We start from the raw sequence: 13,127 nt of genomic DNA, 5'->3' as shown, positions 1-13,127 counted from the left end.
ACCGTTTTTTGTGATCGCCATATCCCAGATTACACTTTTAAAATTCATAGTTTGTTAAAAGGAAAAAAGCCGATCAAGTGCGAGTCGGGCTTGCCACTCTTAGGGTTCGGTACAAATAGGATAGTAAAAAAAATGCAAAATAGGGACGGCACAACCGTTGCTCACTTATCTCAATTTTTAAACTTTTTGTTAAACCGGCTATATTAAGAAATGCCTCTGTTAAAAATAAACTGTTTATGACCATCACGAATCATAAGAAGAGCCTTGCAGCAGACAGATAGATACATAGGGGAACCTTGGTAATGGAGTTCCACTTTACCCGTCGGGTACGGAACCCTAAAAGTATGGAGGTAAAATCAAGTGTTTCATTAAGGTTTTGCTTTTATTCCTGAGTGAGGTGCCGTAGGCTATCTTATTTCACGTAATCTCGCTTCTTTTCTAAGAATAGCAAAAATGTACATTAAAATTAAGTGTTTATATTCAGAGCAGGTTACGCGGTAGATTTATTATGAATCAAATTAATTTCAATTTTATGAATGACGAATAAAATAATTTTATATTACTGCAAAGAAAACCTTTTTTTTAGGAATACCGGGTTTTCTGGTTTTTTTATTACTATACATAATATTATTATAATGAGCTCCATCTCGTAAAATAAAATATGTGCCCTGCTACTGTGTTTCGCAGAGGTTTTACAAAGTAAACATTCAAGTCAATTTAAGTCACTTACAAAGAAAAAAACAGGATAAACATTCGTGAATCACACAAACGCTAGTCCTAAGTGGGGATCGCGACAGTGGGCTTATCGTGGTGACCTCAACAAACCATTATTTTAGTATCGAGCATAAGGTAACTAAGGTTATTTGAAGTGCTGTTTTGATTACTTATTTTAAATGCAGCCTCAAAATAATAATGTACATATTCATTGACTGCAATTACTAAGTAATTCAACTCCAGAGCAATTATATTTAAATATTACAAGTTTTAAACAAAGTTGCAAGATAAAAGTTTCATCGTTTTAAAAGACCGTTCGGTGTGTAACTTGGCTTTTTAATGAGTTGAATTCTTTGAACGGGCGCCATTAAGTAACAAATGCACGAATTTTATCCATCTGCTGGAATAACTTACCTATGGAGACATTGACAGATATTATTAAACAAAAATAGTGATGAATGCTTGAAGACTATACATTGTATACTGATTCCTAACCACACATAAGTCTCACCACAATTTTAAGTACTCATAAAGTGAGTCAAGACATTCGCAATAAGTGTATTTCCACGAAATTCACCGAAAAGTCAATAATGAACAGTAGAGACATCAAGCAAAAAGAAACTCGATAACCATTATATCTTGAACCCTCTTCCCTTTAAAGCCTCTCAGCGGCAGACACCTTTGTGTACTGGACAGGAAATCGCGAACGAAAACCGGTACCTAATATATTTCTACCTCAAAAGAGTACTCTGTCATCAAAATCGAATCTCGAGCGGTCCAATACGAGAATCAAAATGGCTTCAAATTGAATTTCAGCACTTTCGTCAAGTTCTGAGTCACAAAGGATGGTGTAATCTGAGTCACTATTAAAACCGTCTTCAGTTTAAATGGGATCTTTAACAGCGCCTCTTGATTATTTAACTGGATTGGATACATGTAGTCAATATTTGGAGGCGTGTGTGGTAAAGAGATACGTGCTACTGTCAAGGGCTTTGTTGCGCGTCTTTATACGCTTTGAATTAGAATTTAGATGTTAAGTATATATAGTTGCGTTTGTATTCGCCTTTGTAGACAGGAGTGGTGCTTGGATTGTGAAGCTTCTAATTAAGTTAGGTAATTGAATGTTGATTTAGAATTTTTGCGTTTTGGTGATATGGTGATTTTGGTGTTATGAGAATTGTCTTCAGATCACTGATACCTTATTTTAGCATATCATAAGCATGTTTGAACTGTGAGATAAATAATAAGAAGTCCTTTTTCTCGTCATATTTTTGATAAGTTTACATTTCTTCGACAAACCATATCTATCCATCATAAATCTCGTTTCGTCTGGTTTTCCTGGGGAATCCTCATGGACACCCACTTCCTCGAGAGACTCTTGAGAAGTATAAAAATAGATTTTCGACGTTTCGTTTCTAATTTTGCCGCATCTCTACATTTTTCGGCAAAACTTCTCTTTCGAGCCCGTAGCCACACACACACTCACTAACACGCATTACGTAATCGTTCTTGCGTCCACGTGACCATGAAAGCAATAAGCATTGAATGATTGAAATAAATAATAACTGCGAACGTTGACACGCTATTCCCTCATTTGAAAGGTAGTTCTATTGATTAACATTATACTTTTAAGTTGTACTTAACGTTATGTGATTGAATAATATATTTTTAAGGTTAAGCAAATACTTAAACGTAAAGACCACTTGTAGCCAGTTTCAAATTACAAAAGAGTGTATTCAAATTAGGTTACAAAGTAGAACATTCTGAAGGTCAATTACATTGGATAGCATCAAATTTTGCCCACTCTTCCTTTATAAGTGGAGAAGAAATAGCGCATCAAAATCACCACAGCACGCTTATTTTCAATTACCGTTCAAGCGTAAATTAATCGGCTGTTAGTATATAGTCGTATTTATATTATTGTAAAACGAGCCTGTCCAATATAAACTACCAGTTCCATTCATTTTTAAGCTCAAGCACCTCATCGAGAAAAAATAGTGTTTCCCTTCTTATAATTTATCTTATCTTCTTCTTCTTCTTCTTTCCTTATATATAAAAATGAATTGCTGTTCGTTAGTCTCGCTAAAACTCGAGAATGGCTGAACCAATTTGGTGAACTTTAGTCTAGAAATATTCGTATCAGTCTAGGGAAGGTTTAAACGGTGAGAAAACATGGGAGAAATACTACGCGGGTAAAACCGCGGGAAACAGCTAGTATCTTCTAACATTATATATGCGAAAGTAACTCTGTCTGTCTGTCTGTCTTTTACGCTTTCACGTCTAAACCACTGAACTGATTTTAATGAAATTTGGTACAGAGATAGAGTGAACCTTGAGAAAGAAACATAGGATAGTTTTTTATCCCGGACTTTTGAAGAGTTCTCTTGGAATCGCGATATAACCGACATCGACGCGGGCGAAGCCGCGGGCGAAAAGCTAGTAGTTCATAAATATTACTGCCAAAATTACTATTTCTCGTAAATCAAGCCTATATCATATCCTAACAAAGCGACAACCAAGTACTGATTTAAAACTAGTATAACAAAGTTCCGTGAATACTTGAGAAGGCAAAAAAAATATAACCACAAAAAATATCCAACATTCCTCACATCCTCACGTCTGCGTCCACTTACTCGTACGTCCCAAAGTAAAAAACACAGTACAACATACATATTCATTTGACCCGAATAAAGATAAAGGAATATCCCCACGGATGGGACATTATTTGTATAATATAGTCCATAATTTTCACGGTTGAACACATGTGAGTGATCAAAGCTTACCTAATCGTTCGATGGGTCTGACCATTAAATAGAGTGGTCACTAGCTTAGGCTAAATATAGGACAGCGATTTGTTGGAACGTGTCAATTTAGAATGGTTAATTTTTTTGTTGGCGTGTAGGGTTAAAAAGAGTTTTTATTATGGGTTGTTAGACTGCGAATCAATAATTAGGTAGGTACTCTTTTATTCTTAGCATTGTTGTGGTTCCATGTATGGAATGTTACGACCAAGCTGGGGTATGATCAAAATGCAGACAAGAACCAATTACTTTTTGAAAGTTATAATATGAGGAAGTTGACAACTGCTGAAGGTAAACATGGGTAAAAATAAAATCCTATTTTCAGGGCACCGCTGTCTGTTCGTCTTTTTATCCACGTCGTTTTTGTCACGAGGATAAATTACAGTATTTTAATAAAGTTTATTTTTTGACAATTAAATCGAAATCAAAATCGATTTGACTATTGTTTGTGCAGATTTTTTTCATTTTCTTTGGCTTAATTACACTAATCCCTCAATGACGCGAGGTAGAATAGCATTCAACAGTTTTCAACTTCATTCAAAACAATTTTCTCGCAAAAATAAGTTGGTTAAACAAACTACGGTATTTGCCTCGCCGATTGCTGCACATTCGTGGGATCGTTAGGCGTTAATAAATAATACGGTAAGCGGTCGCCATTGCTGAAAACCTGTAATTTATATCAATGATTTTCTATTATAAACGTCTGATATTACGGTGGGTTTATTTTTATTGCGGTTACTTTTAAGTTATGTGTATTGGCGAATGAAATTGTTCAGTGATTTTTAGAATTATGGTTTTAGAGAAATGGTTAATATGGTTTTAAAGAGAGATTTTTCTTTTATGAAACCAATTAGAACTGTTTTGAATAAGTTACTATCTTTCATTATTAATCTAAGACACAATTTTGACAAAATGAAATTTTGTATGCAGTGGTAATTATCTAACGATCTAACGATTTATCGTTATATAATTAAACTAACTTCAAACAGTCAATAAAACTATTTTAATAGTTTTATTGACGGTTCCGAAGAAAAAACACTTTTTGCTCCCTTTTAAAGATAAAGATCTACCTAAAGATCCACTACGATATTTCCAAAATCACTTCTCAAGAAAAATACAAATTCGGACATCGACGAAATAACATTCCGTAAAGTACTCGAAAGTGATTCCCGGAAAACTCAATAATACTTTCCGTTATCCCTTAACAAAAGCCTTCGAGGAAAACAGCTAAAACATCCACCAGTAGGCCTACAGCCACGTTTTAAAGCGATTCTCCTGCTGTTCTGGAAGCGAGAGGGTGCTCTACAAGGCGTATATTGGCGTCTCTCTTTCACAACCGCTAAAGTCTTACCTGAAAACGTGGTAGAACCTCCTTACAGACCCATACCATTCAGCCCATAGAATCAATATTCTCAATTCACTTTATAAAACTTAAAAATAAAAATGTAAAACGTAATGAAACATTTAGAATGGAAAACTCTTTACAACCGACCGGAGAACTAGTTTAAAGTTACCAACTGTTTAACAAATAACGATTCGACAAAGTAACAAACATTTAACTTTTCTGATTGTAAAGTTGTGGATTAATATTCGCTTTTACCGAGCTCCCTTTGAAGTCACCAGGAAACGGCAATATGAAATAGTCAAATAATAACTATCTAGTGATGAAATATATGAGGTACGCTTTCTATTGTAAATGTTATAGTGCCGATGAAGAGGCAAATAATAATGCCTGGAAGAAATCAACTGGAATGGGGAGGAAAAAACATTTATAAAGCTTTATTTATTCATTTACGTCCCAAATTTCGGCTGTATTTTTGATTAGATTTTTTATTCATCGATCGGCTTTGAGCAGAGTATTAAGTATGGACATTGCTTTTAAACAATAAATACCTCCTAGTATTTATTGTTTAAAAGCAATGTCTAGCCCGCAGTGGTTACGAAATATATTTTAATATATTTGTACAGATACTCAATACTCAATGATTTATTGCGTTTCATAATGTACATGATGGTCTTAAAAATATAATGGTATAGAACCATTATGGACCGCGTCGGGCACAGCAATAGCCCAAGTGGTTGATGTGATTGCGCTAGACACACTATACGCAGAGTCGTGGATTGGATCCTAGGATAGGACAAAAAATTGCGAACCTCAATTTCTTGTTCAGAGGCTGGTTGTCTTGTTCATACCATTTGATTTCTGTCAAAGCCCACGCAACCCATGGATTTAATTTCTTATAGTGAAATGTAATCTATGATAGTACTATCAAATGTAAATTAAAAACAGATTGATTTTGAAAGACATGTTGTATCATATAATCTTAAAATAAACTTGGTCTAAAATAAACAGAACAAAAATCCATAAAAATACCTCTTATAAAATGGAATAGCTGACACGTAACTCTCGTTAAGCTAAATAATCACACAGCGTATCTATTTACTTAACTTAAATAAACAATCCCAAAGGTAGTACAAATTGTCCCACAAATAAGCCGGTGTTTATTCTAAATTATATGGAACTACGAGTACAATACACATTATCTGGTAAATATAGTACAATACCTGTGTTATGGTTAAATAAGTCCTAGATATTGGAAGGTTTAGAAGCGATTTCCACTTCAAGAAATAAGAGACGACAAACGTTTTGCTAAAATAAAAAATAAAATCAGTAAAGCACGTTTCGAGCTCGCGAAAATTTGGCCAAAGAAAAATCTATTTCCGAAAAAATGGTCATCCATCACATTTGTAACCCTGTTAATACTACTGATTTTTATCAGCTGTGAAAATTTCAACCGTCTATTATCATATATATCATGGCTTTCGAGATACGGCATGGTTGTAGACGGACGGACAGTCGCATGCTTTTCGCTCCATTAACAAATAACTACTTCAGTGCCTAATCTAATTAAGGAATAAAAAGAAACCGTTGAATAGAACTGCCAATAAAATGTATTGAAAACAAAATAAAGAACATGGAAAAGGTGCTCAATATACTATTCTTTATAAATTCTTCTTTTGTTTTTCGTGTCACATAAGCAGTCCTAATGCGTTGAATAGATTTATTCGATTCATCTCAAGTCTGCTAGCTCTGCTGAATATATTTGCAAACTTTCACGTACTTAACATCCAACTCTTTATTTTTAACCTTTTTTAAAAGACTCACTATGAATTTTAATCTTTGTAAGTGTCATGCAGGTAGATTTCGTATTATGTCCATCATCGCGTAAACAGAAATGAAGATGGTACAGTGAATTAACTTGTCAGTACATATTTTACCAACAAGTCATGTTATTCGCCCCACTTCAATATGTTTTATCATCATTTTTATTTGTGAAATAAAATCAAAAATAGGAACCCGATATTTTTTTAGCAACTTTCCAGACTACATAGGTGTTTTAGCTAAATGCCCTATTTTCGTCCTCATTTTAGTTTCACTGTTAGGCAAGGAAACTGAAGAATTCAGGGCGAATGCCGCGATGTCTATCCACAGCCTAGGCAAGTTATCTAAACAAGGACATAATTTATGTCTGAACTATTTAGTGGAACATACTTATCAGCCAGGCGTAAATAAAAGCTTTCTAAGATTAAAAAAAGGTGTTTATTTTTCTTGAAGTAACAAACAGGCAAATAGCTTTGAAAAGATCAAATGTTTCTCCACTAAACTGTGTTCATCAGCTGCGAGCACTGAGAAAGAAGAACGGTTAAATTCGTAAAATAATTTGCAGCGGTTTATCGTCTATCTATTTTTAAAAATCCTCTTTTGTCTTTGCTCCACTTTCCACAATTCTTTAACAGAAAACGAAGTGTACTGTGTAAAGAAATAGATTATTTTCCTCCGTCTCACCAGGCTCCGCCTGTTCAAATAACGACTGAATTTTCCCTTTACCTATGGAGAGAAAAACAAAAACTACCTTTTACAAATAAGGAAAGATAAAGATACTACAATACTTAAACAAAATTGACAAAGCCGTAACTCATTGAAGTTGGGATTTGTTTCGAACAGTGCCTACGCTACGAACTCCTTAAGCATCTCTCCTGTCTTGTGAAAGGGAGATAGATGTATACGCAGTGTATAGCTCCGTCTCGCTTGTATTTCAGCGATGGTCTCGCTTCTAGATCTCATAGTACAGGGTCTGTTCTCTGCGACAGGAGACTTGGACGAGTCAGATGTACTCTCAAAGACGCGACTTCAAAACTTTAGTACGTTGGACGTTTCGAGAATTACGTTTGAAATTGACGTTGAAGTTAGCCGTAAGTATATTTAGAAGCCGAAAGGTTAGTTGTAGGAGTAATCTGCCTGCTATTGTAGATTTTGTTTTGGTATAAAGAATAAAAAAGTAATCAAAATGTTGTTTTCGCTTGTTGTTAACGTCAGCGAGAGAACCGTGAATGTAGAGTTGTATAAGAAAATAAAGTTATTAATGTATCGTTTCGAATTATTTGTAAGTTTAATCACGCTTATTCAGTAAAATATACACGCTAGCTCCTTTCAAGGAAGTTCCAAACCGCTTAACAAATTATTCAAAATACAAATTTGATGAAGACCAAATGCCAAAGCTCATTAAGGCCTTGGCCAAGACACCTAGTCTAACAAATGCTAAAAAGCAGTCTTCCATCACATCCGTTAGATAAATCTACGGTACTATCAAAGAAGAACTAGAACTCCGTAATCGAAATCCCTTTCGTGTTTTAAAATCTTGGATTTATCTAAAAAGGAAGGAAATCCTTCATTCAGAATACTTTGGTACTTAATCAATCAAATGATTGACAATCGGATAAGTTGACAAATCCTATCCTCTGTCCTTGTCAAGAATCTGTCCCTTAGTTGCTACAGAGAGCAGAAAAACACAGTAGTTCAATAAATGAAACCCTTTTATTGTTGGGTAGGATGGATATATATTTGTTTTTATTATTCTATCTTATTTTTTTTAAGAAATATATTGGAAAAGATGTTTACCTTAGTCTTGCAACCGGAAAGGTAAATATGTTTTTGATTAGGTACTTATTATGTAGATGGGAACAGACCAGAAGAAAAAAACAATGGATTCAGCACTGCCGACCATTTCTACTTAAAAGTCTCCATAGTTATAAAAACCTTGTAAATAATTCAAGAGAAAGTGCTTGCGTAAAACCTTTTTGTTTCTTTATTTAAGCCGGGCTTAAAGTTTATACTAAGCAACTTAGGACGCCCCATTGCAGGCTTAGTTTTATACACTAACTTAACTTAAGCTCCTTCAACAAATATATTATTTAAAATGGAACTTCTGGTTACGAACTCCTTGGTCTGGACCTAAGTAATTTGTAATTTTACGGGGAAACAGCGATTGAATCCAAATGTAATTTGGTTTGAGGATAACTGGATTATTCTAGGATAGAATATAATCAATTCTTTGTTGACGTAACACCAATCTTGGATCTTTGTAATTGGAAACTGGATTTTAGTTTGACATGATTCATTATGTTTATTAATAAACGGATTGAAAGACACTTTTCAAAACCGTAAGTTCGATCATTTTAGAAACTTTCTTCTGACTGAGAGCTTATGAATGGAGCGTAGTTTCGACATGCAGATATTTTTTTGCCTCGTTTGTATCGCTTTGTATTCGTTTGAATCATCTACCTACTACGCCGAAAAACGTACGGAAAACTTTGGCCGTTGGCGAGGCTTTACCTCCCTAGGTAATCGTAATGAAAAAAGTCAAATATACAATTTTTTTTCTTATAATAGAAAAAAGACGTTCTAAATATGAAAATAAGTATCGATTCTAAGCCTCTTTTCTTTGTATTATCTCTTCGTGTGTTGAAACACAGATGTCATTTAATTCCAAGTTTGTAATGGACACGCCTCCAATTAACATAATTATACAAATAGGCCAAATCAGTATTATCTCCACAGTTAACAATACTTATTAGGAGTAGGGGTACATATCAGTGGCCCCTGGTAGATGTGCTATCACGTTCTAGAATATAATTTCAACAATGTTTGTTTATGATGGATCTGCGTAACTGTGTATACCGTTAAAGAAAACCGGGTTTCGGCCCCTGAAGTTGTCCCGGGAATTGAAAGATTATTACTGATACAACTTATAAATTTGACCTTAGATTTCAAGCTAAATAGAACTGTCTAAAGTGACGTCACAACTTTGAAACTTTAACAAATAAGAGTGGGAAGTAAAATATGATTTACGTCAAAGCCAAGCCAACCAAACTATAGAATTAATATCAATATAATTATTACCGTTACAAGAGCCCGGATAACTCCACCCTCCTGACGTGGGAGTACGGTCCGATGACTCTTTAGGTACTGACTAAGTGACTTGACACATATCCATAAATATATATGTATTTACTTTTGTTTATCGAGGGGATGCGTGACGTCACGACTGACGATTGACTGACTATTGTGAAGTTGTGCAGACTTAACTCGAATGTGTAATATGCGGAAAAGAGATGACTATGTTTTTGTTTTGTCACGGAATATTTGTGCGATGATTCGGTAAAACTGAAAAAAGACCACATTCATTCTAGCCTTTTCTCAACTATGGAGACGGCTTCTAGTCTACTCAGATACAGCTAAGTACCAGCGTTTACAAGGAGCGACTGCATATCAAACCTCCTCAACCCAGATACCTGGGCAACACGATACGATTTAGTTAAGACTGGATGTCAGAGTTTCTAGCTTCTGACTACCCGTGAGGACTATCAAATATGTATAAACAACAGGCTAGACCTATATTTCAAGGTGCTTCCCAAAACACGGACATAGACTGGTCACTCTTCCACGGACCGACCGTATCAAGCGTAGGCAAACTTGTGATTTAAGATGTCAACTAAGACTTACTCGTATCATAATACCAAGATAAAAAAATTCTCAGTACCTCCCAAACGAATATAACATTATGATCGTTATCTTTATTTTCTGAAAATAGAACTAAGTGCATTATCCTACCCATCCAGATAAGTGTGATTATTCATTCAAAAAGGACTCGAGAGTAAAAGTGCAATCCACTAATGGCTACCTGGGTATTATGACATCCTTGTGCATTTCTAATGCCCTGGTACTTTTGCGACAACTTCTGTTAATCCCTTTTACTTTATTTATGAATGAGAATAATAAATAAATTTGTTTTGTCTGTTCGTAATGTTCGCTTAAATTTGTAGCTTAAGGTAAATGCTTAGTTTTTGTTTCGGGATTCTGACTGATTACATATGCTATGTGTACTCGGGATTTCTTAACCTAGCCACTCCTGAATCGCGGAAAAATTTACAAAAAATTATAAAAATAACGTAAGAAAATAGAATTACTAATTACAGTAGATGAAACATTATTGCACAGCGTGATATCACATTCCATACCAAAAGCTATATAAATTTCCATTAGAAAAAACCAAACAACTTGAAATAAAATCACAATAATATCCAATACGCTTCCATAAGGAAAAAGTCACTAAAAAACCTAAAGTGAAACTCGAAACGATAAAAGAAATTATTTCCATCTTAGAATAACAAAATGTGATCCATTGTATTTTTAGTCGAAACTTCGCCTTGATACTTGACAAAGAAAATTGCTTTAGTTTATGCCATACAACCTTGCCCTTGAGAACTGATTGGCTACGAGAAATGGTCCGGAAACTGATTTCGGAGTTAGTTAAAGATGTCACCTTGGGGATGATGTAATTTTATACGTATTTGGCTGATAGACTATCCATCTTAGAATTCTAGTCGAGAAAGGAATAGGTACATTGTGTGTATAGATATAATTATTATTATAGCTGTTATTTACAATAATGTGTCAAATTTCTGTGAATTAAAATAAAAAAAACGTTCGTCTTTGTGGGATATAAAATCTTGATCCTTTCAAAAAAACAATTAGGAAATAAAGAATATGCAAGAGAGATGTGAATTTTTGAGACAACAGATATTAAATTAAAAAAAAACAATGCTAAATGTTATCCTATACAAGATGAGAATAGAACTTCTAACAAAATTCTTAATTTAATTATTCCTGAATCAATACTAAACTTAACCCTTAACATTCAAAGGCTTAAATTTAGGATCTGTTGTCTAGAACTACAGGTGTTGATTTACTAGGCGTGCCTCATAGTTCGTAATCTGATATATACTGTGATATTAGATGCAGCGCCGATCAGAATGCGATCGAACTGTTGTTCGAGTGTATTACTAATAACCATTTGCTGATTGCGTTAGAGTACCTATATTTTATGTATACAGACACTTACATCTTTAGGAGCTCGTGCATAAACCACAACTGCACACAGTTGATCTCTTACAGGTTAAGATACACTTGATACGATCAGCCCGTCTAAGTCATAACGAGTTCGTCCGTGTTTTAGGAAGCAGGTTAAATTGTGGGTCCTGGCCGTATTTACCTACACATCTTTGACAGTCAGTAGGTAGTCAGAAGCTAGAAAATTTATCAACTAGTTTGACTAAAGGGTATTGTGTTGCCCAGATAACTGGGTTAAGGAGGTCAGATTTCGAGTGGCTCCTTGCAAAGCACCAGTACATAGCTGCGTCTCCAAAACAACATTGGGAAGAAGCTAGGATGTTGATATGATATAGCTTCATCTTATTTTTAACCCTTACTTGGGAGATAATTTAAAAACAGGTTGTATTAACTGAACTACTACCAGAGGACTTTCTCTCGGTAAAACATAAACTAAAGCAACTGCTCTAAATGGTGTAGAGAAGGATCTTTCTTCAACGTTCGTAAAAATCTTAATCCAAATCAAACAGTGACGTTTGCTAAAAAATATTTGGATTCTGCTTCGTATTATTTTCTTATTCAATATGTTTTTGTTGTATTGTTGCAGTTGAGATGGCGACTGACTGGTGGCATGAGCATTCAGCTTGCAGCAGCCATTTTCTGCATGCTGCCACTCTTCACGTCATCCACAGGAGACATACGTGAGTAACATTCATAAACATTCTTCTTTTGTTTTTCACTGATGAACCAAGACTCAGAAAATGATGTATGAGATGTTTGCAAATTACCGATTTGCCGGTGTCTCGTGATTTGTTTGAAGCTGGGAGGGAAGGTCTTTTTCTCAGGCATAATGAAGTTTTTAAACGGCATTTAACATTGATCCCTTGTTGTAATGGCTGCGACGGAATTTGGCGCTCCTAACCTGTATACTTAACCTAACTCTACAAAGGCTTAGTTAAGCTGCAAAAATCTAATATTATAATTACTTAATTTGCTTACATAATAAATTACATTTCATATGTAATTCCTATCTATGTAATCTACTTTAAAATATTCGTTACCTCTCACCCAATACGAAACCATTACATGCCAAGGTTCTCGTGACAATAATTTAGCCGCTAGCCCGTTGGCAAGCCACAAACCGATGTTTGTAGCCCTGTAAATAGGTCCTATCTGCTGATTGAAACATTGTGGTGTCAAGATTAGTAGGCTAGACTGCGGTGACGCAATCTACCGTTACTGTGTACAGCCAGCGACAAAAGTCTATTAAACTTCCAGTCTTACAACGTCGCTGACTAGGGCGAAATATTTTTTTCGGTTATAAAGAACAACTCCCACAGAAAGGATTTAATTCTTGTGTCAATACTCAATACGTTTATGCA

The 13,127-nt window shown here is 34.9% G+C and overlaps 1 protein-coding gene across 1 annotated transcript in view; it reads left to right on the top strand.

Moving 5' to 3' along the window:
* Positions 1-13,127, top strand: part of LOC113505254 — a 122,484-nt gene that overhangs the window by 81,077 nt on the left and 28,280 nt on the right. The window contains exons 3-4 of the mRNA XM_026887873.1: positions 11,992-12,086; positions 12,205-12,446. Of these exons, the coding sequence (XP_026743674.1) occupies positions 11,992-12,086; positions 12,205-12,446 (337 nt within the window). The remainder of the gene's footprint in view (positions 1-11,991; positions 12,087-12,204; positions 12,447-13,127) is intronic.

Source organism: Trichoplusia ni, chromosome 25, assembly GCF_003590095.1.
Source record: "Trichoplusia ni isolate ovarian cell line Hi5 chromosome 25, tn1, whole genome shotgun sequence".
Classification (NCBI taxonomy): Eukaryota; Metazoa; Arthropoda; class Insecta; order Lepidoptera; family Noctuidae; genus Trichoplusia; species Trichoplusia ni.
The sequence above is the reverse complement of the archived record's forward strand: the minus strand, read 5'-3'. Positions and strand labels throughout refer to the sequence as shown.